The 24,403-nt window shown below is 45.9% G+C and overlaps 7 protein-coding genes across 7 annotated transcripts; 4 read left to right on the top strand and 3 right to left on the bottom strand.

Annotated features, from left to right (window-relative positions):
- Positions 1-13,213: 13,213 nt before the first annotated feature.
- Positions 13,214-14,647, bottom strand: ACRALDRAFT_1080669 (uncharacterized protein). The gene is made up of 3 exons (XM_071019059.1): positions 14,516-14,647; positions 14,125-14,408; positions 13,214-14,047 (listed from the first exon to the last, which is right to left on the bottom strand). Exons 1-3 carry the CDS (start codon positions 14,553-14,555, stop codon positions 13,703-13,705), a joined length of 669 nt encoding a protein of 222 aa, XP_070878141.1. The 5' UTR covers positions 14,556-14,647; the 3' UTR covers positions 13,214-13,702.
- A 275-nt stretch (positions 14,648-14,922) lies between these two features.
- Positions 14,923-15,892, top strand: ACRALDRAFT_2041116 (uncharacterized protein; the record flags this gene model as incomplete). The annotated part of the gene is made up of 4 exons (XM_071021128.1): positions 14,923-14,969; positions 15,025-15,419; positions 15,481-15,642; positions 15,711-15,892. 4 exons carry the CDS (start codon positions 14,923-14,925, stop codon positions 15,890-15,892), a joined length of 786 nt encoding a protein of 261 aa, XP_070878140.1.
- A 96-nt stretch (positions 15,893-15,988) lies between these two features.
- On the bottom strand, positions 15,989-16,814 carry ACRALDRAFT_208178 (uncharacterized protein; the record flags this gene model as incomplete). The annotated part of the gene is made up of 4 exons (XM_071022408.1): positions 15,989-16,326; positions 16,389-16,475; positions 16,544-16,739; positions 16,803-16,814. 4 exons carry the CDS (start codon positions 16,812-16,814, stop codon positions 15,989-15,991), a joined length of 633 nt encoding a protein of 210 aa, XP_070878139.1.
- Positions 16,815-17,593: 779 nt separating this feature from the next.
- ACRALDRAFT_2026495 (uncharacterized protein) lies at positions 17,594-19,655 on the top strand (the record flags this gene model as incomplete). The annotated part of the gene is made up of 2 exons (XM_071020394.1): positions 17,594-18,708; positions 18,782-19,655. The coding sequence occupies 2 exons, from the start codon at positions 17,594-17,596 to the stop codon at positions 19,653-19,655; spliced, it is 1,989 nt and encodes a 662-aa protein (XP_070878138.1).
- Positions 19,656-20,762: 1,107 nt separating this feature from the next.
- Positions 20,763-22,030, bottom strand: ACRALDRAFT_1069232 (uncharacterized protein; the record flags this gene model as incomplete). Its single annotated transcript, XM_071017647.1, has 2 exons — positions 20,763-21,953; positions 22,028-22,030. The coding sequence occupies 2 exons, from the start codon at positions 22,028-22,030 to the stop codon at positions 20,763-20,765; spliced, it is 1,194 nt and encodes a 397-aa protein (XP_070878137.1).
- A 916-nt stretch (positions 22,031-22,946) lies between these two features.
- ACRALDRAFT_1055742 (ribosomal protein P2) lies at positions 22,947-23,441 on the top strand (the record flags this gene model as incomplete). The annotated part of the gene is made up of 3 exons (XM_071015861.1): positions 22,947-23,105; positions 23,200-23,326; positions 23,395-23,441. 3 exons carry the CDS (start codon positions 22,947-22,949, stop codon positions 23,439-23,441), a joined length of 333 nt encoding a protein of 110 aa, XP_070878136.1.
- A 20-nt stretch (positions 23,442-23,461) lies between these two features.
- On the top strand, positions 23,462-23,914 carry ACRALDRAFT_2041112 (uncharacterized protein; the record flags this gene model as incomplete). Its single annotated transcript, XM_071021127.1, has 3 exons — positions 23,462-23,668; position 23,702; positions 23,772-23,914. The coding sequence occupies 3 exons, from the start codon at positions 23,462-23,464 to the stop codon at positions 23,912-23,914; spliced, it is 351 nt and encodes a 116-aa protein (XP_070878135.1).
- Positions 23,915-24,403: the final 489 nt, after the last annotated feature.

The raw sequence follows: 24,403 nt of genomic DNA, 5'->3' as shown, positions 1-24,403 counted from the left end.
TATTACGTAGGGAGTCCTACGTGTATACGGAGAGCTTATACCCCTATACCAAAAGGCCGAAGCCCTAATATAACCCTTAAAGAGTCGTTTCGGGGGCAGGTATTAACCACGGTATAGCTAGTAATACTAGCGTAATAATCACGACTAAAGTAACCGCTAAGGATAAGCGGGACCCCCTGCTAGCTAGTCCTAGGCTATAGCGTAACCCTAAGGCCCTCCTAACCTAGTATCGGGATATAGCGAATCTAATACTTACTCCCCCTTTACTTATCCACCTATTAAGAATATCACCTATTTTAACTGCTAGTAACGGGGCCACTACGCGAGTATTTATAATAACCCTCGCGTCGAGTAATAGGCCCCGAGATAGAATCCGAATAAATAGCCCGTGGCCGGCACGCGTCTAGTATTAGGCCGTGTTATAGTCGAGGAATAATAGGAACCTTCCCTGCCTAAGGAGGGAAAGGCCCCTATAAAACCCGTGGAGGCCTGCGTTAGTCTCCGTAATAACGGGGGTTAGGTTATTATCCCGGCGCGCTTAGATAGCGGCGCCGACGGTAATATAGTGGATCGGTCCCTGGTCGGCCTAGACTAGGTCGTTACGGGACCCCGATTAAAGGTAGGATAGCTATTTAAGGGTATAACGATAAACACCTATAAAACGGTATCGAGAATTATTAAGATAAAAGACTATTAGGGCCGTATAAAGATTTAATAAGATAAGTTCTATATTATAGACCTTAATTAGTCCGGACCTAAAATTATCCTAGGCTTACCCTAGTTAACTTAAGTTAATCCTAATATCGACTAGGTTTAGAAGACATGGACTTACCCTATTATACGCGGTGACCTAGAGCTGGTTATATCACGGCGGTAGATAAGATAAGCGAGAGGCGACGCGTAGTAGGTGTTAATACTAAAGCTGCTAGAGGAGGCCTCCCTTTATTTAGGCTAGATAAGCCTATAATAAGACCCGGATTAAGGGGAGTATAACCCCTCGGATAAAGAACCCCTAGATAAAGATTCCTCCGCCACCCCTTTCTCCTTACCTAACTAATATAAGGACTTTGCTAACGTATTTAATACTAAGGAAGCGGGCCGGCTACCCGCCTACTAATATTAGGACCACGCTATTAATATAGAAGAGGGGAAAACACTACTATTCGGGCTAATTTACCCCCTCGCGATATAAAAGCTTAAAGCACTCCGGTAATATATTAAGGACGCTCTTACTAAGGGCTAGATTAGGCTATCTAATAGTCCGGCGGGAGCCCCTATTCTATTTATTCTAAAGAAAGGCGGTAAGCTTTACCTATATATCGACTATCGCGGGCTTAATAAGGTAACGGTTAAGGACTATACCCCCCTTCCCCTAATTTATAAGATCTTAGATAGGCTGTTTACCGCTAACTACTATACTAAGCTTAACCTAAAAGATGCCTACTACCGGCTCTATATCCGGGCAGGTAATAAATAGAAGACGGCTTTCCGTATAAAATACGGACACTTCGAATACCTAGTAATACTGTTCGGGCTTACTAATACCCCCGTAAGTTTCTAACGCTATATTAATTAGGCCCTGTCTAGCCTTATAGACACTATCTATATAGTGTACCTTAATAATATCCTGATTTATAGTCGGGACCTAGACGAGTACCGGGTGTATATAAAGCAGGTCCTATAATAACTACACGAATAGTCCCTTTATGCTAACCCCGAGAAGTATAAATTTAAGATCCGCGAGGTCGAGTTCCTCGGGTTTATATATAGTCCCGATAAAGTCTATATAGATCCCCTGCGTATCGAAGCTATCCGCGACTAGGAAGAGCCTAATACTATTAAGAAGATTTAAGTTTTTACTAGGTTTACCGGATTCTATAGGAGATTTATTAAGAATTACTCGAAGGTGGCCGCGCCGTTAATAGACCTAACTAAGGGGGGGAACCCCGGGATTATTGCTTTCGGTCTAAAGGTAAAGGCAGCGTTTACTAAGATAAAGAGGTTATTTATAAAGGCACCTATTCTCCGGCACTTTAACCCTAAGTTACTAATACGTATTAAGCCCGATACGTTAGCGTTTACGATTAGCGTAGTTATTAGCTAGCTTAAAGATAGAATATAGCGCCCTATCGCTTTTATATCCCGGAAGCTACGTGGACCCGAACTAAACTATAGTATACCTGATTCTGAATTAATAGCGATTATTAAGTCGTTCCGTACCTAAAGGCACTATATTACCTATAGCCAGACTCCCGTATTAGTCCTAACCGACTACCTAAATTATCGATATTTAATAGATAAGCCGAAGTTAAAGGCCTAGTATACGCGCTGGCTTAAAGAAATTACTGCCTATGATTTCGAAATTAAGCACCGGCCCGGGTTATTAAACCCCGCCGATAGCCTCTCGCGGAAGCCATAGTATACCCCTAATAAGTTAGAAGTTACCTCCGACTAAGCTAAGGCCACGGAAGAGTTTTTAAGAAAGTTTATCCTAGGATTAATTACCCTAAGAGCGGTCGCTAATCCCGACTCGCCTATATTATATAAAGAAATTATCGAGGTATAGGCTAAAGACCCGTTTTATATAAATTAGCGTAAAGCCACCGATAACCGATAGAGGCCTAGCCCCTGGTCCTAAGATAAGTAAGGAGTTTTATATTTCCGAGGGAAGATTTTTATTCCTAACCACTATAGTCTACGCTAAAAGGTTCTATAAGTTTTCTATAATAGCCTAACTACTAGGCACCACGGGGTTAAGAGGACTATCTATCGGATCTCTAGTTATTACTTCTAGAACTACCTATTAAAGGATATTCGGGAGTTTATCCTTAGCTGCTTAGTATACCAGCGCACTAAGCCTAGGCAGTATAAGCTATACGGTAATTTAGTAAGTCTTCCTATTCCTAAATATCCCTTTTCGGAGATTTTAATTAATTTTATTACCGGCCTACCGCCTATAATAGGGGCTAGTTATAAAAAGGACGCTATCCTGGTAGTGGTTTATCGCTTAACTAAGTACTCGATCTATATCCCTATAAGTAGTGGCCTAATAGCGCCCGGCCTAGCGGACACGTTATAGATATATATCTTTTATAGGTTCGGCCTCCTAGATAGTATCGTATCGGATAAAGGAGCCCTTTTTATTAGTCGCTTCTAGATAGCGCTTTATCGGTACCTCGGCACTAATCGCCGCCTATCCACCGCGTAGTACCCGTAAATAGACGGGTAAACGGAATAATAGAATTAGAACCTAAAATACTACCTTTATACCTATTACACGTTATAGTAGGACGACTAGGTAAATAAGTTAGGACTTACTGAGTTTACGTATAATATAGTATAGTATTCGGCTACTAAGAGGAGCCCTGTAAAGGCTCTAATAGGCTATAACCCGAGGGGGCCCGATAAAGTAAAGTTACCCTAAGCTAAAGAGATCCGCTCCGTAAAGGCGGACCGATATACTACTTAGCTTATAGCCGATTATAAGACCCTAGCTAAATTAATTTAGAGAGCTTAAGCGATATATAAACGTTACTATAACCGCGGATAGATAATATAGTAGTTTTAAGTCGGAGACTATATCCTGCTCTCCACGAAGAACCTAAAGTAATATCGGCTATCCCGTAAACTAAGCGATAAGTATATCGGACCCTATAAGATTATAGGAATAGTGGGCAGCCACGGACTAGCGTATAGGCTTAAGCTGCCTACCGGTATAAAGATTTATAATGTTTTCCCTATCTCCTTACTCGAACTATAAAAGTCACGCGATGGCTAGCTACCGGCTCCGTAGGAGGTCGCGATAAAACTATAAGAAGACGAATACGAAGTAGAAGCTATTATTACTTATCGCTACTAAGGTAAACGGCGCGAATATCTTATTAAGTAAGCAGGCTAAGGCTATAAAGATAATACCTAGGAACCTATAAGGAATATACTAGCGGGGCTAATTAATAAATACTTTGTATATATTCTAGCGACGACTACGGCACGGCGGGGACTAGATCGGGATAAGATAATAGTGGATTAAGGATATACGGAGTGCCTTAAAAGGATTTTTTATTAAAAAAAAAAAAAAAAGAAAAGGAATAAAATTCCCTTCTAAAAAAAAAAAAAAAAAAAAAAAAAAAAAAAAAAAAGAAAAGGAAATTAGTCGGTAGTAAGGCCGGCGAGACTTAGCTATAGGTTATCGTCGAGTTCCTGCGCCGTCGTATTAGCGGTAAGGGGAGGAGGAGGAGGAGGAGTGGTAGGTAAGGGGGTATCTCCGCCCTTATCTTCGTTATCGTTATTAGTTATAGTGTTATCCTCGATTAGAATAGGGGTGGCCTTTTTCTTAGCCTTACCCTTCTTCTAGGCAGATAACGGTCCTGGGGTAGGCGTGCTATAGATACCGTTACCGGCGTCTAGGTTAGGGAGCACTACCTTAGCGTTACTATCTGCGATAGGACCGGTAACCGACCCCGTGGCGGTAATACCGCCCTAAACCCCTAGGAACTTTTTTAAGAGATCCGGGATCTCTTTCTAGGCCTTTAGGGAGGCCGATATCTCCTTTAATAAGGCTACGACCCGCTTAAGGGTATCTTATTTAGCGGTAATAATCTCTTTATTATCGCGCTACTCGGCCCGCACGCCCTTACCGGATCCACGGGTAGTCTCGGCCTTATACTTACCGATACTAACCTTTAAAATTTACTAAGCCTAGAGCGTAGCTTCCTATTAGGGCCGTTAGTATATAATTAGACGTGGAATAAGGTATACTTATAAGACGGGCTTAATTAAACCCGCCGGGTCGCGTTTTAGTAGCGTCTAGAATATCCTATAAGACTTTAGCGGCGGCCTTACCCGTTATCGGTAACTAAATAACTATTAGTAAGGAACGGACTATAGAGCGGTCTATAACGGAGGGAGTATAAGCCTATATCGAGGTATAAACGACTACTATTAACCTAATAGTAATAATATTTCGCCGATTTCTCTAAGAAGGTAGGTAAGTAAGGAGTTAAATACGGGCTAATAATAGGATATATACTAGCGCTATATCGGCACGACTTATATAAGATAGTACCCCCCTCCTTTAGATCTAAGTCGGCTAGGTGGCTAGCGTACCGTAAGTATAGAGTATAAAGGCCCTCGCCTTCGCCTATATCGATAAGTCTAGCGGTAGGCGGCACGTTAGCGTTAACGGCCGGGGTATTAGCGGCGGCGGACTTTTTCTAACGTTTACTAGGAGTCCTAGCTACACTATTACTACTAGTAGCGGCGCGTTTCTTATTACTCTTAGGAGCTATAATAGTCGGACGATACTAAGATAGCGGTTAGCTTATATTCTAACTACGCGTTAAACGATAAGGGGGGAACTTATAATAGTGCGAGATAGAGATAGCTATAATAAAAGAACGAGACTAGGACTAAAATAAGATCGGGGTTAGTAATAAGATATATAGCAGGATAGGCGGAGGAATAAATTATATAAAGCTATTATTAACTAGTCTTAACTCTATCGCGGGGTAGCGCGGGATTATTTATAAAACTAATAATCTAATCTAATAAAGTTAATTAGAATAGGGTAAAAAGAGGAAAATAATAAGAATAGGATCGTAGGAAAAACAGAATAGGATATTTATAAGGTTAGGTGGGACTAATCTTCTATCCTACTTATATAGAAGGAATAATAAAGGTAACCCTATAAAAGGAAGGAACGACTACCCCGATATTATAATAAAGGTAGTTATAGGCTAGCCTCGCTAAAGGGACTTAGGATATAATTAGGATAATAAAGCGATCTATAAAGGACTATGTTATAACCAGAATAGGACTACTATAAAGAACGGATTATTATAAAGAACGATATTCCGGAAAAGGTAATTAGGAGACGCGATAGATAGGCTAGGATTATAGAGGGACTATTAGTTAATCGGAGGACGGAGGAGAATAAAGGAGGATAACGGGATAGTATTAGGCTTCCGGGACGGAAGCCACGGAGAGGGGGCGCCCTATTAGGTGCCGGACTGCTGGTTCCCCTAGTGCCGAGTAGCCACGAGTCACGACACAGGTCTAGGCTAGCGGACGAGTCATAGAAGATGTCGGAGCGTCCGGTCAGGAGCCTAACTAATAGGTGGTCACGTCGCGGGCCGACTTAGGGCACGAGTCAGGTTATTATACGAGTCACGGGACGGCAGTTATTACGGCTAATAGGATCCCGAGCTAGTCCGGACCTAGATAGCGTATATAAAAGAGATAGATAGCCGCCCTTAGAATAAGGAGGCCAGCGATTAATCTAACTCTTTAGTACCCCCCCTACTTAACTTATATACGATCACGTCCTGGCCACTAAGTACTCTTGTCTTGATTATCTCTTTACTCTTCGCGATCACCCACTTAATAACTACTATAGCCGAGAGATTACTATCCTTAGGCTTAGTAAAATATTAGTAGAAGACGTATATAATAGGACGGGACTATTAGTATATTAGGTACTTACTATATTCCTATTAAACTAATGGTTAAAGCTATTATTATCCAGAATACTATTATTCTTATCTTAGAATAGGTTATCTATATCCATGTTAATAGTATCCCCGTCGTCCCCTTATAGGGTGGTGGTGTCTCTCTACGAGTTAGGAATAACTAAATCCTATATAGCGGTAGCTATAGTATCGACTAATACGGCTAAGATAGTAAAGTTAAAGCTATAGAGAAATAAGAATATAGATAGAATAAAATAGACACGGCCGCTTAAAGTTAAAGTTTAGGATATACTAGCGTGAAACGATATCGAACCAGGTAGAATAATAGAGTGTGGATTTTAGAGGGGTTAGAGGAAAGGAAAAAGGGGGTAGATATATTATCGGGCAGTTATGCTATCGGGCGCCTAGTTATACTGTTATAAATTCTAGATATCAGGGGAAGGTTCGACTAAGGATATACACCGGTATATATCACTAAGTTATATAATACTTACCGAGTTTTAATATATTAGGTAAATATTATATCGTTAATTTAATATCTCTGATTTAATATCTTCTTTAGCGTCTTTTTTTATAATCAGGCGTGATAATACCGTGGTTTCCTCTGGTATCGCTAGACCGTCAAGGTTATCGGCCTGCCCCCTATAATATTAATTATTCGAATATCCCGGATATACCGGATATTAACGACCTTAAACTCCCTTAATCGCTATTAAATTCCCCTCCTTTATACCATACTATAGAACGGTCACCGCCTATACTACCCGAATATTTATCCTTAAACGATAGAGTCGTCTCCTAGCTAAACAAGCAAGCCGCTATAAGTCTAAGCGATACCGTCGGTAAATTCGAGATAGGCCCGGATAACGATAATATAATAGATATTAACGGCGCCGGTGATACTAGTTCCAGAACTCTTCTAGATAAGAGAAATATTAGCGTAGATGCCCTGGAAATAGTCTAATACGTGTAGGATACTGTTAAGACAGATCTTATCTAAGATAACCCAGACTCTAAGTCTATATTAGAGCCAGAGCAGGAAAATACACCCGAAGCATCCACTATAGTTTCTATAGTGCCCGCTAATATTAAAGACGACTTTAACGATAATACCGATAATTATTATTTTGCCGGTGATAGTGATTTAGATTTATAGGAACGCAGTATTCCTTTATAAGAGTCCGTTATAGTTAATAATAAGATATATAACTCCGGGTTCTTCTAACACACACTGCTACCTGATCTTACCGAGGAAGTACGCTATAATACTAAACCTTTCACGATATCCTTAATAGCGTTTAAGTTTTCTGTTTTCCGTATAAAGGTTAATCTATCCAGGTCGGCATAGTTAGCTCTATATAAAATACTATAAACTTTACCGGCTAAAGAGCTACGTTAACTACTAAAAAAGAAGGACGGGCTTCTATATACTTTCCGGACTTAAGTTCCTTAATATATAGTTCGGAAAATATCGGTAAAGCTTAACTCTCGAAAGCTACCTTCGTGTGCCTAGATTATCGAAGAGGTTATATCGTTTAATATTAAATACTACCTCAAGATATTTCTAAGTTCTCCGATCCTTTCCTTTTTTTATTATTCCGGCCTTACTAGGCTAAATCACCCTAACACGACTAATAATAAGTCCGAGATATAGGATGCCCGTGTCTAGGGCGAATCTCTTAGGATAATATCTAGGCGTTTTCTCTATTTTACCGACGGCTCCCTTATTTTCCCCTCGGATTTTATCCGGTATAGATATCTTTTACTATACTACGCTAGTAATCCTATAACTCATAGCTACTATCTAGGTCGCGTGGTTTAGTACGGCCTGGATTATTCTAGGGGCTTATAAGCACTAACTAAGGCAGTGATTATTTATCCAGTATACCTAAGAAACAGTCTGTATTCGTTTATATCTATATCGACGGCGGCGGTAGCAGATTTATTCCTATTACTGCGTTTTCCCTTTTATATCCTAGATCCCCTGCTATAAGAGCTAATCCTCACCAAGAACTATAAAATTACCCTCCCCGCTTCTTAGCTACTAAAGAGGGTCGACATCTTCCTCTAGTACACCTTTAATCTAATAGATTAAGATACTTACTATATCCCGAATACGTGCCGGTATATTATCCGGTATTTACTGGATATAGATAGTAAAATCCCCTTATAGCGGGCTTTAATAATTTTAAATCCTTACCGGGGCGAACTCGAGTTATCGATATACGGGCAAAGCTAGTTTACTAAGCGATTCGATAGCCAGGATATAATCTCCTTACCTTAGAAACTTTTTAGTGACGAATTTAGGCTTTATAAAAATATATACCGCTTTATTCTCGGTATTTACGGACTACCTTCTTTTCTTCCCGAGCATATAGGCTTAAGGAGATCGAGCGTTTTCCCGATTACCCTGGCGCCGTTTAGATCCGATTATACACAGATCTTCTTAAGCCTTATATAACTAGGTCACCTCGATAAAGGTTATAACCTTATAATTTATAGAACAAGGAAATTTATTTATGCTTTCCCCCTATACTTCCTAGGAGATATAAAGCAGTAGTAAGAGATATCTGGTTACTTATCCTAGCAGGTAAATAAACTATACCGTGAGTGTCTAATATCCGATAAGTCCCGTTAAGATCTTAACTTCGATATCACTAAAAACGGCCGCTACTTTTATTATATACAGGCAGTTCGTGAAAAAGCAGAAGCGGAATAAGTTATAAAAAAGATATTAACCCTAAAGTCAGTTAGTCTTCTTAAAGATAATAAGCTGCTGAGGTTAATATATTCCTTTTCTCCTATACTAGACCCTTACCATACCCGTGTTCCTAATACCGCTTACTTAGAGTTTATAAGCCTTATTAAATATACCTATAGGATTTTAATCGATTATATCATTCTTCCGAAGTTTTATAAGGACTTTATCCGAGCTTTCTAATATATTCCTCTGCCACTAGGCTTCTAAAGGATCCAGTCCCCTCTTATATATATAGATTCCTAGCGTATAATAGAGGCGAGTATAGTATCGATTCTAATACCCGTGGTTTTAAGGTATTAGTTAAATATTTAATGTATATCTCCTGGTTTTACGGAGGCTATTTATTCCGAAGCTCCTGATTTCCTTAGAAGTGTAAATATTCACGATAATATAACTATTACCGATCTTATTATTATAGCGTTCTGGAATATTACTTACTCTAATCTCTAGGTTATAGGACGCTATCCACCATAAGTTTCTAAACAGGATTTCACTAATATTATTAAGAGAGGTCGAAAATTAATTCAGTTACTCTTCTAGTTAGTAGTAAGATATATCTATAGTCGTTCGGGGCAAAAGCGATAGGCGGGGCGAAAGACTTAAGGCCTTACCTAATCTACCCTCTAATCTATAAATAATTCGGGCCTCTATTATAGTATAATAAGCCTCTAAGGAACGGATAGTACGTGTCTACTTATACTTAGCCTATACCTAGATAGGTATACTTTATATACTAATATTATAATACGGTAATATTATAGATAGCGTAATATTACGAACAGGAATAGCCGATAATATATCGTAAGTTAGTGGAGTGACTAAAATATCTAATTTCACTATACTAGAGGATAAAGCAATTAATATCCAAAGACTGCCAGCGTTATCCAAAGCACTTACTTACTATAAGATAAAAGGCCTTCCGAATATCTATATCGGGCTATATCTCTAGGAAGTGCAGAAGCAGTATAGCTTCTATTATCGAGTTTTTACCTTCCTCGGAGAAGATAAGTATAAGGAATATAAGAATGATATTATAAAGATAAACCACCGAAACACAGCCTCGATTCTTATATATCAAGAACGTCTACGAAAAATAACCCTATTTAGCCTATCCGGATTATTCGAGTTTAACTATCTAAGAGTATATTCCGCTTTTATGCGTTTCCGAACTAAGTATACTATGCTTATATCTAGGATTAAAAATAAGATATATATCGGCACTATCGACGAAGAGGAGAACGATATATATATACCTATATTCGATATTATAGAAGACCTATCGTATATTAGGCCTCGGTGTTTTAGTGGTCTCTAGTATGAGACAGTATAAAGTCAGATATACCCTCTTCTTTCGATAATTTTCCCGAGTTAATAAGCAGATTTAAGTAAGTTTAATTTACTATTATCTCGAGTATACCAGGAGGACTATAATCTTAGTAATCTTATACACGGAAGTCGCGATACCCTAAGATAGTTCTTAAAGATTAGCTTTATAATAAGAGACCGATAGGTTTATTGCTTTTTAGTAAATAACTTTATACGTATCCGAGACCAGTAACTAGTACATATTAATAGCATATTTATATATAAATTCACTACTACTTTCCGGGTTTTCCTTATCGTTACGGCCACGACTAGCCCTATAATATAAGATTTAATCCTATAATACCCGATCTATACTCTTATAGAGGAAAAGATTATTATCGGCTTACCCGCACTATAGGAAAGCAAGGAGTGGGTTATATAGAGAGTAGATAAAACGCTTCTATACTGCCCCCACGATATATATATTATTTAGCTAGAAAATACTATTATATCGCCCTGGATTTCGATTACTAAAGCTCCCTGGATATTTATTTATACGCTTATTATAGAATTTGGCTTACTAGAGCTCGGATTATTTTAGATCCGTGAAATTTACGCCTAGACTGCCTACCTTAATTATAACGTTACTATAAATCTGGCTTACTCTTTCCCCTTTCCAGCTATAATCTAACTTTCCTAGTAAAAAAAATAAGTTAGCCTCTCTAATCTCTCTATACCACTAGATATACTCTGGATTATCTTTCTACTATCAAATTTCACTACACTAGCTTCTTCTACTAAACGCCGTGGTAAAGCTAGGTTACCGCTTAAGTGCGTTAGTGGGTTAGCCACCCTTTAATAGTGTTATAATAGCTTCTAGGTTTTTACTACCGGCTACCGCTAAAGTGCGTTAGTAGACCTCTGGTCTTCTAATAGTGTCTTACTAGCTTCTATATCTTAATAGCTTCGTTCTGGATTTTTACTACCTACTTACCGGCTACCGCTAGAGTGCGTTAGTAGACTTCTAGTCTTCTAATAGTGTCTTACTGGCTCCTAGACTAATCTGTATTTATTTTACCGTATCTATATAATATTACTAGGGTTATTATACCGCTTAAGTGCGTTAGTAGACTTATCCACTAATAGGGTCTTACTAGCTCCCCGTAACGCCTATTTCGATTATATAATCGGTAAAATATATACGTATAGCTAACTAATAATAGCTTTAAGTTCACTCTATAAGCAGTAAAAAACCAAAAGCCGAGTATCGACTATAGTACGGTATATTATTAATCCCTATTACCTAGACGCTCTTTTCTATTACTCCAGGATTCTAGTACGTCGATTAATTTTCACTATTCCCTGCCGCGCTTAACGATACTAAGCCTAGAACTTTCACTATATAATATAGTAAGAGATTTAAAGTAGTTACCTAATAGAAGATAGTACGAAGGTTAGTTCCCTGTTCTACCTATACTTACTGACTTATATATATATCCTTAGGAGTTTAAGATACCTCGTTCTATTTTATATCACGGCCTAGTAAATAATAAAAGTATATAAGTTCCTTAACCCTTTCCTAGAAGTTACTATAATATTATTTAGCTAATACTAGGCGATTATATCTAGGTACTAACTATAATATAAGTAGTAGCCCGATATTCTCCTAGGTAACTACCTATCCTATTCTTCTTATACCTATCGCTCCACGGCACACGTCCTATTAGTAGGTACGTAAAGGATCCCACGATTAAGTCACTAAAAGATATAAATTCACTAACTTCGAATTAAGCAGGATTCCCGATTTACGTTATTCGAGGCAAGGCGATATATTATCGAGCCCGACCGCTCTAACTTTTATAAACTATTATAACTTAATAATAACGTATAAGAAAGCTATAGTGGAGAGATAGATAGTAGAGAGATGGATAGTAACGGGATAGAATGATTTTAATATTCAGTTCGAGGTCCAGAATTCACTAAGTATTATATTAATAACGATATACCTTATAGTATATCCGCCTAGATACCTATACAGGTATGCTAGTGCTATACGGTACCTAATCGTAGTAAAATACCTATTAGTAATTATTTTTTTAAAAGTATAGCTAAGATCGATATTATAACCTTTATTAGTTATAATAATATTAGTAATATCTATTATTTTAGACAGGATAAACCTGCTAGACGTTATAACTTATTAGATAGAATAAAGATCCTGAATAGGCTGTTTTTATAAATAGTCGAGTCCTAGTAGTCAGGCTAAGGCTATATTTATAAAATTAAGGGTAACAGGATAATAATATAGATATCCTGAATATTAATATTAACGTGGGATAGACTATCAGGTTATTTTACTATCTAAGCGTAAACGCTAACTAATCTAGTCACCGTCTAGCACTTCCTATACTAACTACAGGGATAGGAGCAACATTATGATATAGTAGAGGCCTAAAATAGTAAGCAGCTTAGATACCCTGGATCCTGGTTATAATAGTGTCGATATATTATAGTGCGTAATATAACCAGGGTTAACATGCTAGGGTTAGGCTAAATAAGACACTGTCCACGACCCCCCCCAACCCGGGTAGGTAGTCAGTCATTTCGTGGGCCTGGAATAACTAATAAGATATCCTATAGTGTATGATAGGGTACCTTATATAGATACAGTTTTTTGCTGGTTACTATGGACTTTACTGCTTAGAATCACTATGATAATATACCTGACCATATGAATATAATACTAACCTATAATAGTAAGCGCGCTGCTTATGATATCGACTTACTAGCTACATAATGATAAGCTACCCCCTTATATCTATGATCGTCAGTATAAGAATTGACTGTCCAGACCCCCCTCCAGCCCGGGTAGGTAGGGTATGACTATGGATGTAGTCGTGACTCGGGCCATAAGACTGGTTCATTGTGATGTCCTACTAATTGACATTTGTTTCTCTCGCGAAACGTGACATGCACGCATAAATGGACAGATAGTATTCTTACGGAAAGCTTCGCCGGCTGCGTGCTTCTGCTTTATGTGTCTGATCTGGTATTATCGCGTTGACATCGTTCCCCAATGCCTCACCGAGAGACAAGATGGACGACGCGCCCTTCCACTCTAATCATGTCCTCGTCTCCGTCCAGCCGGTCTTGATGCAGAAGATGGCCTTTAAGCCTTTCTCCGCTTAGGTTTCTTCGCCGCGGCCTCTGTACCAGTAGCATCGGCTGATGCGACGTCGAGCACGGCATCTAGCATCTCAGGCGAGTAGCCACCGTCGGCCGGCGCGGTGGAGATGGAGGGGTTGGCGCGCTTGGCGTCCAGCTTGCCAATGGCGGGAACGTTGGAAGCGAGCATCTCTTGGAAGGGCGCGGCGACGAAGTGGCCCTGAGAGTCGAACCACTGGCTGAAGGGACGGGAGATGTTGATTTTGACGGGAGAGCCGGACTTGGGGGTAAGGGTGATTTCGAGGTTGTAGACGGGGTCGTTCTTGGTTGTCGAGGACGCAATGGAGATCTACAGGCGGTGGGAGGGCGCGTGTCAGCTATAGCATGGCAATACTGGCGGAGAGAGAACAGTGGAGGTAGCCTTACCTTCTCACCGTCGGGCGAGGTGCCCTCGTACACGACGCCTTTCTCGACGAACCACATCCATAGCGTTAGGGCACTATTCAGGAGGGTATATAGGGCCACAGCAGCCGCCGTGTAGAGCTTGGTCGCATGAAAGCCGAGCTTGTAGTCCCACGCGAAACAGACACCGGCGACGAGGAAGGCCGAGTAGCCCAGGGCTAGGCGGACATCGGTCAGGGTATGGGACTGGGTGAAGCGGAGAGAGTTGAGGTAGTTGGCAATGGTGTCGTCGGAGGTGTGCTTGAGGTCTGCGAGGACAGGGTTAGCTTTCGGGTGCCTCGTCTCAATCCTTATTACTGACATCATTCACGCCGTCGCCGGCTCCTTCATAGGACGAGAAGCGGTGATTTTTTACCTGCTTGGTTGTAGACCGTTATCCTATCTTGGGACGACATCTTTCAGTCGTTAATCTTGGGCACGGTGTTGTGAGGCTTGGTGGATGTTCAGACACGCGCGGGTGTATTAGTTCCAAGGCGCCAGTCCATCCCCATGCGAAAGCTCCAGGGTGGCCTTCTCGAGGGTGGGTGACGCTGGGGGACTGAAAGTGGCTTAGCGTCGTTACGAAGCGTTCTATCACGTTATCGTAACCTCCGATTAGTCAGATCGAGGTAACCGAGTATGCATATATACGGATTACCAGGATAGCTGATGCCGGGATCCATGCGGACATCCAGCTCGTAGGTCGCATCACTATCGTCACAGCGAAAGGGTCTGACATTTACGTGCTCCTACCGTCGGTACAGCGTATCCAGCAAGACTGAAATGGCCCAATTACCCGACCAGACGATCCACCGGGATCCCCAGCTATTGTATGTAGTTCTACCCCATGGCTGATCCAGCAGTTTGTTGACGAGACTCCTATAGTTACTGGATCCTGGTGCCCATCACGGTTGTGATGATATTGACGGGCATCCTCCGCCACTATGCGTCGGTCCTTCTCGCCACACCCCCGAAAGTCATCGACAGACCCGCCATGAAAGAACAGCGGTCCCTGATCCACGGACAGGCCGTGCGAAACAACCACCACGTCCTGTCCAAGAAGTCGTTCGAAGCGCGTCGCGAAGTCCTTACCAACGCCTACGAGTCGGGTGCCTACCTCAAGAATGGAGCTGGCCAGGACCAAGCTCCTCCGAATCCCTTGACCGACCCGGGAGCGATGGATGGCATGATGGGCATGATGAAGAACAATATGGCCATGATCATCCCCAACACCTTGATCATGAGCTGGATCAGCGCCTTCTTCAGCGGCTATGTTATCAGTGAGTGGAGATGCAGGCGATGCGACATGTATAATGGTACCAGGAGACTGACGCGCCACAGCCAAGCTGCCTTTCCCGATTACGATCAAGTTCAAGAGCATGCTGCAAGCTGGAGTCGCGACCAAGGAAATGGACCCGCGGTGGATGTCGAGCATCAGCTGGTACTTCCTGTGCATTTTCGGACTGCAGCCTGTATTCGTGTTTCTTCTTGGAAACGACAACGGTACGTTCGAAAGCCAACGGTGCAAAGTCTTGTCTATTGGAGATGCATTCGCTAATTGACCCCCTCAGCCGCTAGCCAAATGGCACAGCAAATGGGCCAGATGGGACCTGCGCCCAACCAACCGATGTTCGGCGCTGGACAGGATCTAAACAAGCAGTTCCTGGGCGAAGCTGAAAACATCGCCGTTGTTGACCATTATTCGGTCCTCGACGACGTTGAGTTACGACTGCTCAAGGGTATCAATGGGTAAAGTAGAATGACATACAATAGGAAGAGGAAAACAAAAAAAAAAGGTCCGCCTTACGAATACACTACCCACTGACGTGCCTGCGCAACGAATGCGATTTTAGCCCTCCTCCGCCTCGGCCTCGGCCTCCCCTTCTCCCTCTTCTCCTTCGTCCCCGTCCCACCACAAGCACACACCTAGTCCGTCCATGGCCATGGACCCTTTGATTCTGTAGGGCACCTTGAGCGCATCCTCTTCATTCTGGTTGGGACCTGCGGGGGTCTGGTCATGCCACTCCTCGTCGATGACCTGGAAGCGGACCAGCTCGTGGTTATCATAGTAGAGGCGGGTTTCCTCGTCACAGTTCCAGATCCACAGCTGCTCCTGGTGGTTATACTCGGCTCCCTCGGGAAGTTCATCAAAGGGAACAAAAATGTCGTCGAAAAAGTCCGTCCTCACTGCGGAATTCTTTGTCAACAACATAAGACGGAGCGCGGGAGATTTTTCTCTTCAGACCCACCATTGATTCCGGCGGGCGTGGAGCTTCGTATCCTGCCAAACATGACTTCGCCCTTGAAGGGCCGGAAGACGATGAGCCGGAACTCCACTGGGTTACAACAGTCAGCCCCGATCCAAGTTGCGTCCCGCGTGGTTGTGGCGAGGGCATGTATATACCGTTGACGTTCACGAGGCCGGTCCCGTGGCCGATGAGACCTTCAGAGGCCCATAGCAGGTCGTAAAGGGAAATGCAAAGGCCGATTTTCTGTATCACCTTGTTGGCATACTTGGCATTGATGTAGTCCTCTATTGCGACGATGCTCTTTTTCTTAAAGTCCTCGGGGGCAATTTGGACGAGATCGGCAACTTTTGTCTTGGAGTTTAGTCAATACTAATCTACACATGAGTGAATGGGTGCATGTCTTTGCTTACTCACCAAAATGAACATGGTGACGGAGGAGTTAATGCTTCATGATAAGGTGGCCTTGTGGAGATGATGGAAGAAAACGGTGAAAGTGGTGTTGTTGAAGCAAGTAGGTGTGTTATATTCGTAAACCTTTGCTGAACTCTGGGTAAGGTATTGTACGAAGTAGCTAGGTAGCTTCTAAGGCTTCAGTCTATCACCCTGTCGTGAATTCTTTCTCAGCAGTCACTGTAGCAGAAGTCCGCTGCTTTCAGACACCCCCACTTTGACCGCCTGCTCTTTTTGGACACACAAAGTACCGTTAGGCATGTACTTCACATGTACCTTGTTAGCTGCCACACACACGTGATTCATACCTGCTGGGTACGTACCGGGATACCACGCGAAAAATAAACTCGCCCCAGCTTTGGCATCAGCATCCTCGACCCTGGCCTTCTCGACATCACCGCGAATTCCTATTTCCTGTTCGTCTACGTACTATCGCCTTCCACTAGCAACCAGGTGGACCTTCATATCTTAGGGAGGTCTCGGGAAAGCTTGTCCTGCTTGCAAGCGCGATCCTCGACCAGCTGATTATCCTTCGAGAGCGTCTTTTGCCCAACCTTGGACAAGCTGCCCAAGCTTTCAATTAAGCCTCTGCTTCGAATATTTTCCCGTCCTCATCGCCGTTTGCTTTTCAGTCTTCTGCTACGCTACCCACTACGTGCGCACTTTTTCTTTTCTTTTTTTGGTTTCCTTTTACTACCTTTGCACCCGAGCTTTTTTGCATAGTCACAGGGTTGAGTTGTCATAGCACCACCGCCATGTCGACCTACAATTACGGCCCGCCGCCTCCTCCACCGCCCCAGGCTGCACCGGCCGGCCACACTACTTATACCCATCACACTGGCCACTACCAGCGTCATGGTCCATCTCGCGGTGGTGGGACTCCTGCGTCGCGAGGTGGTCGTGGAGGGTACCAAGGCCAAGGGCCCCCTCGACCGGACTATCAACCTCCCCATCCCCAGTACGACTATGGTGCTGCACATGCCCAACAACCCTACGCCAATTCCACCTACTCAACCTCGCCGCCAACCGCAGGTGGATATCCCACGCCCCATCATCAATGGCCCCAGGATCATGGCCACCCTTCATCCCAGCATCCACAGCCACATGCGCCGGCGCCCCTTTCCAGTGCGAACTACCATCCTAATTATGCTCCCCAGGCCTTTGCGCAAACCCCAGCACCTGTTCACCAGCCAGCAGCAGGCTACGTTCCGCCCCCTCCTCCCCAGCAGCACCAGCAGCAGCACCATTATCCCTACCACGCCCCTGCCCCCTACAGCAGTCAGCAACAGTGGGTAGGTCATGACCGCCCGCAGCCGCAGTATGGCACTGGCCAGCATCGGGGGGGTTATGGTCCAGACAGGAGAGGGGGCGCTAGGGCTCAGAGTATGGGAGTGCCCCCCCGAACCGACTATGCGGTTCAAAATGCGCAGCCTCAAGTGAGCGGCGGCTATGCCCAGCCTTATCCCGATACCCGTGCTGTGTCGTACCCCCCACCGCCGACCCAGTACCCTGCATATCCCCCTCCCCCTCCACCCCCGTCCCATACACCTGCCCGTGAGCCGTACCGCAACAAGCAGGACGGCCATTATGCCGGTCGCAGTCGTGGCGGGTTCCGTGGGGGGAGTAATATGAAGGGTCGGAACAACCCTCATCATGCCAGTGGCGATAAGGCGAGGCCGCGGCACCACCAAGGTCCGCGGCAAGAGGGACAGTCTGGGCCTCAGAAGCACGATTCCAACTCGTCTGGGAAGAAGAAGAAACGGAAGACGAACACCCTCGGTCTGACGCCGGGCCAAGACTCTGATTCGGAGGAGGATGATGAGAAAGAAGAGGAGACTCTATGCAAACTCATAGGGCAGGATGCCTTGCAGTAAGAATCCCCCACTGCGAACCGCGTCTCGTCCTCTGGGGAGTACAACTCACTAACTACTTTGTGGCGCCAGGATCACGGATGTTGCTGCATATATTGCGGAGCGAAAGAAGAACTACCCTACGGCCGCTCGGATCAAGGCCAAGGAAGCTGCCGAGCTGGCAAATGGAGACAAGCGTGCCGCGGCCCTGGAGAAGGAGGAGAAAATAGCCATGGAGCTTCGGAAGCAGCTTGAAAAGGTCGAGTCGTCTATCAAGCGCAAGCGAGAGCAGCAGGACGAGGGCGATGAGATGAGAGATAACTCGCCTCCGTCTGAGGTCAAGGCAGAGGGCGACGACGACGAGGCGCCGGAAGTCCAATCAACGCGTGCCCAGCCGCAGCCCCCAACCCCGTCCGCGAGAAAGGCCGATGTCACGAAGCACTGCAAGTACTACTCTACGGGAGGGACTTGCGGCAAGAAGGGCAAGTGCCGCTTTGTTCATGATCCTCAGGTTCGCGAGGCGGCCATCAAGGAGCGCGATGCCAATAATGGCCAGCTGACCATCCAGCAACGTCTCATTTTGAACGACAAGGACCAAGAGGACCTCACCGTTCTGCAATCGATCCAGTACCTGCGCGAAAAGGGCATGGTCAAGCCGCTCGATGCTGCCGCCGCCAACGGACAGTCTACCGTTGTCGTCGGCCAGTCTCGCGCCCAGCAGCAGGCGCAAAAGACGCAGCAGGCGCAGAAGACACAGCAGACGCAGAAGACGCAGCAGACGAGCACTCTCCCCGCTGCTCCCGCGTCTCTTCCGAAGCCGCCCGTCCGGCCGGACCATGGTCTTCCGCCTCACAAACCTCCCCCGTCTGCTCTCCAGGCGGCCCAGACTGGTGCGCCTGTGCAGTATAAGGGTTGGAATCTCAGTGGATACGGCAATGCCGGTCTAAAGTCGGAAGACCTTCCCTGAAGTCGTACTGCCTGTTGTTCATTCACGGTGTTTGCTTCTTGGTTTTCTAGTTTGAGCGATGGGGTTTTTTTTTGGCTTTTTCTCGCCGTTTTCAGTTGGATGCCCAACTACATAACACGCCTTGCGGTCTCACGCCTGCTGCAGAAAAGTCAGCCGCGGCAGTGCACTCATGAGCATTTTTTGCATTCTCGTACCGAGCCAGTTTTGCATGCAATCCTCTCGAACAGAAATCACCGTTACCATCCGCTACTACACCGTCCGCCATTCTGTTTTTTTTTTCGCCGTGGCAGCTGAGAGGATTGCAAAGTCGCTTGCTGGCTATCCAGCTTGCCTGGATACAATATCTGCAGCAAGCACGAGGCCACCCTGCATGCCAAAATTTTGCAGCGTACAAGACGTCTGGATCAGCATGCAGCCTTCTCTTCGTCGCCCAAACTACTCCCAAATCCCGGGGCCAAGTGTTGCCCCTGGCATGTTGGGAGATGGTGCATCCTAATAGGGGCGTGGGTTTGGTTTGATGCCGGAACAGAGGCCTACCAATCAAACGAGTGGCATCATAGTTTGTCTAATGCTGATACCCGGTGTATGGTAAAGGAATTACTTGTATATAGCCTGAATTGATTAGTTTCTTCTGATAGGCAATGTCGAACGTCTGTGTTTATATGGTTAACCACTGTTTGGTTACGTCGCCATCACAATAGGCCGACAGATGGGCCAGCGTCGTGTCTCACTTCATGTCGGAATATGATACGGAGGAGAGTGGCGCTGAATGTAGCCTCCCAGGGCACTTACTGTTTATTCGTACTATAATAACCAACCTAGGTACCTAAATAGTGAAATGAATAGGGAAAGCCTTGGCACATGATAACGCCAGACCACAATACAACAGACCAAACAAGACAGGATGAAAAGACAAAGGCAACGCCGTCGCTGATGAGTGGGGTAAAGGGAGAACAATGCGCGGCCAACCGCCCTGCGCCAAGATGCATGACCCTTTCCTTGCAAACTGATGAATCACATCCTCATAGACAACCAACTCCCATGGGAAATCCCGGAACAGGGGCATGATAAACCCGTCGCACGTATGCCGCTGTCAGGACGGGCAAATCAACCCCGGCCTCTCCTCTTCTGCTCCTCGAGGAATCTCCGCTTGCGCTCCTCCTTCTCCGCTTTGAGCCGCTTCTCCAGCCTCTCCTGCTCCAAGTCTTCCAGCCGAGCGGCACGTGCCGCGCGTGCCTCTTCTTCGTAGATATCGTCCATGCCGGCCTCCATGTCCGAATCGGAGCCCGAGTCGTACCTGTATCGGGGCCCACCGAGCGGTTGGTCTTCCTCGTCATCATACTCGATAAAGTCGTCCAGCTCGTCGTCCTCCTCTTCGTACCGGGACCGCCTGGCGGGGCCGCCGTAGCGGGCGCCGGCGCGGGGGTTCAACAGGGCTCCGCCGGGCGCGGCGGGTTTCCGGGAGGCAGCCGACGAGGTAGCGCCTGAGCGAGGGCGGGCTGTGCCGGTGTAGCCTGTGGTCGCGAGAGCGGCCTTTTTTACCTTTTTGGGCTCCTCCTCTGCTACCGAGGTGGACCGCCTCATCTTGGACTTGTCCGGGCCAAGGTTCCGCGCATCCTTCGAGTCCCTGGACATCACGCCGGCGCTGGCGGCCCGACGCTGTAGGGCGGGATTCCCGGTAGGTCTTGAGGTGCCGGTCGCGGGCCGAGCTGTGCCTTGGTATCTGGATGTCGTCGTTCCGACGGTTGGCTTCGCGTCCTTCTTGAGTTCTGGCCGTTCTCTCTTCCTCTCCGTCTCTTTGTGCTGAATCTTGCCAACCTGACCCATGGTCGACTGGGCGAGTTTCGCCCGGGCTAGAATCTCGGCATAGGAGCCCTTCTTTGGCGGTGCCGACTTGGCTGACGAAGCCGCTGCGGATGACGCGGGTGCTGGTGCCTTTCGAACGCTGGCTGAGGTCGGCTTGGCGCTATTCGTGCCGTTCGTTCCGCTGGACGTCTTGGGTGGTATTGAGCCGGAGGCAGGTCTGGCAGTCTGGCTACTGGTGACTCTCGAAGCGCCGGCTGGACGACTCATCGCGGTGCCTCGGTACGGTGTCGATGCTGGTCTATCCGTTGGCCTCGAATTTGTTGTGGAACCACCAGTACCCCTTGTGCTTGCGTCGAGGCGAGGCGCCTTTGCCGAGGTGTTGGGTGTATCATCGTCGGCTTTCCGCTTCAGAGGAGCGACTGGTTTGGAGGCGGGATGCGTCGACGTCTGTCGCACTGGTTCGCCAGTGATTTGGGCGAGAAGATTTCCGATCTGGTTAGGAACAGAAGACATGGCATTAGATGATGCGATGGAAGAGCGGAAATAGCTTTTCACGGACTGCTTACCATAGTGGCTGAATTCAAAGCAAGCTGCTTGAAACACCAGCTCTACCTCGATCAAACGCGCCGTCAACCCAACGCCTAGGATGTATGTTGATATCGAGTCATCGGGTTGGGGTTTCGGAGCAAGGTGATAAATCTGGCCTGATGTGGCGGGGGTTGTCGGACGGGTTGGCGGAGGATGAAGTCCCAAAGAACCGCGGGAACTTGGCTGCGGACTGTTTATATTGCTAGTGGCGGTCCTAGACCCACTAGTACGATATTACGGAAGAAGTGAGAAGAACGACAGATCTCGGGTTGGGGGGAAGGGAGATAAAAACAAAGAGAATCAAAAAGACGGCAGAGGCAAAGAGTTTATAATAATGTACACGAGCGAGGCGGCGACGACCCGTATGAAAGGTGAGTTGAGACGCACAGACCAAGTGCTGTAGTCAGGCCACTAGGCAGGCCGCCGGCCATAGGCTCGGCCGGTCTGAATTCGGGACGTGGGGTTTCCATTACGTAGACAACTGTGGCTGGTAGGGTATGGCTGTGCCATTGTCACTAGCCACAAACCTAGTGTCCTCCCCGCCCTAGGGCCAGCCGAACTGGTGCGCCCACAGACCTTATCTCCAATTGAAAACGAGGGCGTAGCTTGTAACTTTTTTCCAGCTTTCTTGGTTTCTCTCAACACCAACTCTCTTCTTCACCACCACCTCTCAGAACTCGAAGAATCAGTCTCCGCCCAACTTGCGGTTAAATTGATTGACCTCTCGTGTTCGACAAATTTCTCTCACCTTGTACGTGTCGCCCAGTTCTTTTCGCAGCACCGCAGTTGCACGGCCCCGCTGGCTCGTGGGCTTGTGTCGCTGTCGCAGAACTTTCATCCAAGCATCATCGCATCACACCGGGCTAACCCATCACCTTTCCCTCGTAGACATCCACAATGAAGCACCTCGCGGCATACCTCCTTCTCGGCCTGGGCGGCAACGCCTCCCCCACTGCCGATGACATCAAGACCGTTCTCGAGTCTGTCGGCATTGAGGCCGATGAGGAGCGCGTTGAGAAGCTCATCGCCGAGCTCGACGGCAAGGACATCAACGAGGTACTTCGAAGCCTTCCAAGTCTTTTTTTGTTTCTTTCTTGGCGTTGCGATACGACGTTGTGGGAGAATCTGGGTTGCTGACTGGATGGATTAGTTGATCGCTGAGGGCTCTACCAAGCTCGCCTCCGTTCCCTCGGGCGGTGCTGGCGGTGCTGCTGCCCCTGCTGGCGGTGCCGGCGGTGCCGAGGAGGCCGCCAAGGAGGACGCTCCCAAGGAGGAGGGTACGTTTTTCCCCGGACCTATGGCGGCGCGTGAGGCCTCGGTGAGGATGACACTAACCCCATCACAGAGGCGGAAGAGTCCGACGAGGACATGGGCTTCGGTCTCTTCGACTAAATACCCTTCTTACGACGTTAATGACCGGTATTGGCCTAGAGCCCGGATTTTTCTCAGTGGTATGTACGGGATGGGCCGGCTTCTTGCATGCGTCTTCATGGGATGACCCAGGCTCAGAATGGGCTCTGCATGCCTGGCAGAGTTATGTAAAGGAAGAGTCTAAGCATGGACAACCAATACAAATCCCCGCGATACCTCTGAGTGATGTCTGCTCGAGTCCGACCTCAGTAACCTATGTTCACTTGCTGCGTGTCATAGAGCGTGTATCGACCTGGACACGTTCCAAAACAAAAAGAATGCCTCCCAGTTTCATATACTTCATAAGTCAAGTCGAGGACAGTCTGGCCGTTCTACCTACAAATGACCAAGACATCATGCAAAGAATTAGAGCCACTATGACCAAGGAATGTGTAGTGACAGGATGTCGAATTTTTTTCTATAGGCCCAGGACGATTCCTGAAAAGGCAGCTTGATATCCTACCATGAAACATCATCACTACCGCTGAGATGGAATTCCCCTGCGGCTTATCACCTCCTGGCCGACATAGTTCCCGTGGAGCAGAGGAGAGTCGGAATGTCTGAAGCCTTTATGCCTACCCACCCAGGTTTAGGGGTGTATAGGTCAGAGCCCGATAACTGGTCAGTCTATCGATAGGTACCTAGTCTTAGAACATGTTGACAGCTGTACCTCTGACCTGGCTCCGGTATTAGAAAGAGCTGACAAAGCATAGGTTTATATACATGGATCGGCACACTCAAACCTGGAGTCACCGGCGTTGAGGGTTAGAAGTCTTTTGGAATACATGACCCTTTCAATGAGCGCCGTCTCTGAATAAGCCTCTCCCAACTTCTCTTATAACTACGAGTTCACGCAGACATGAAAGGGAACGTGATGCCTAGGTACATCTGTAATTCCCCACGGAGTACTTATTAGCCAATCATGTATCATACATCTCTTGCAA

Source organism: Sodiomyces alcalophilus, assembly GCF_042370955.1.
Source record: "Sodiomyces alcalophilus JCM 7366 unplaced genomic scaffold ACRALscaffold_2, whole genome shotgun sequence".
Classification (NCBI taxonomy): Eukaryota; Fungi; Ascomycota; class Sordariomycetes; order Glomerellales; family Plectosphaerellaceae; genus Sodiomyces; species Sodiomyces alcalophilus.
Note: the sequence above shows the minus strand (reverse complement) of the source record. Positions and strands in the feature narration are given on the sequence as shown.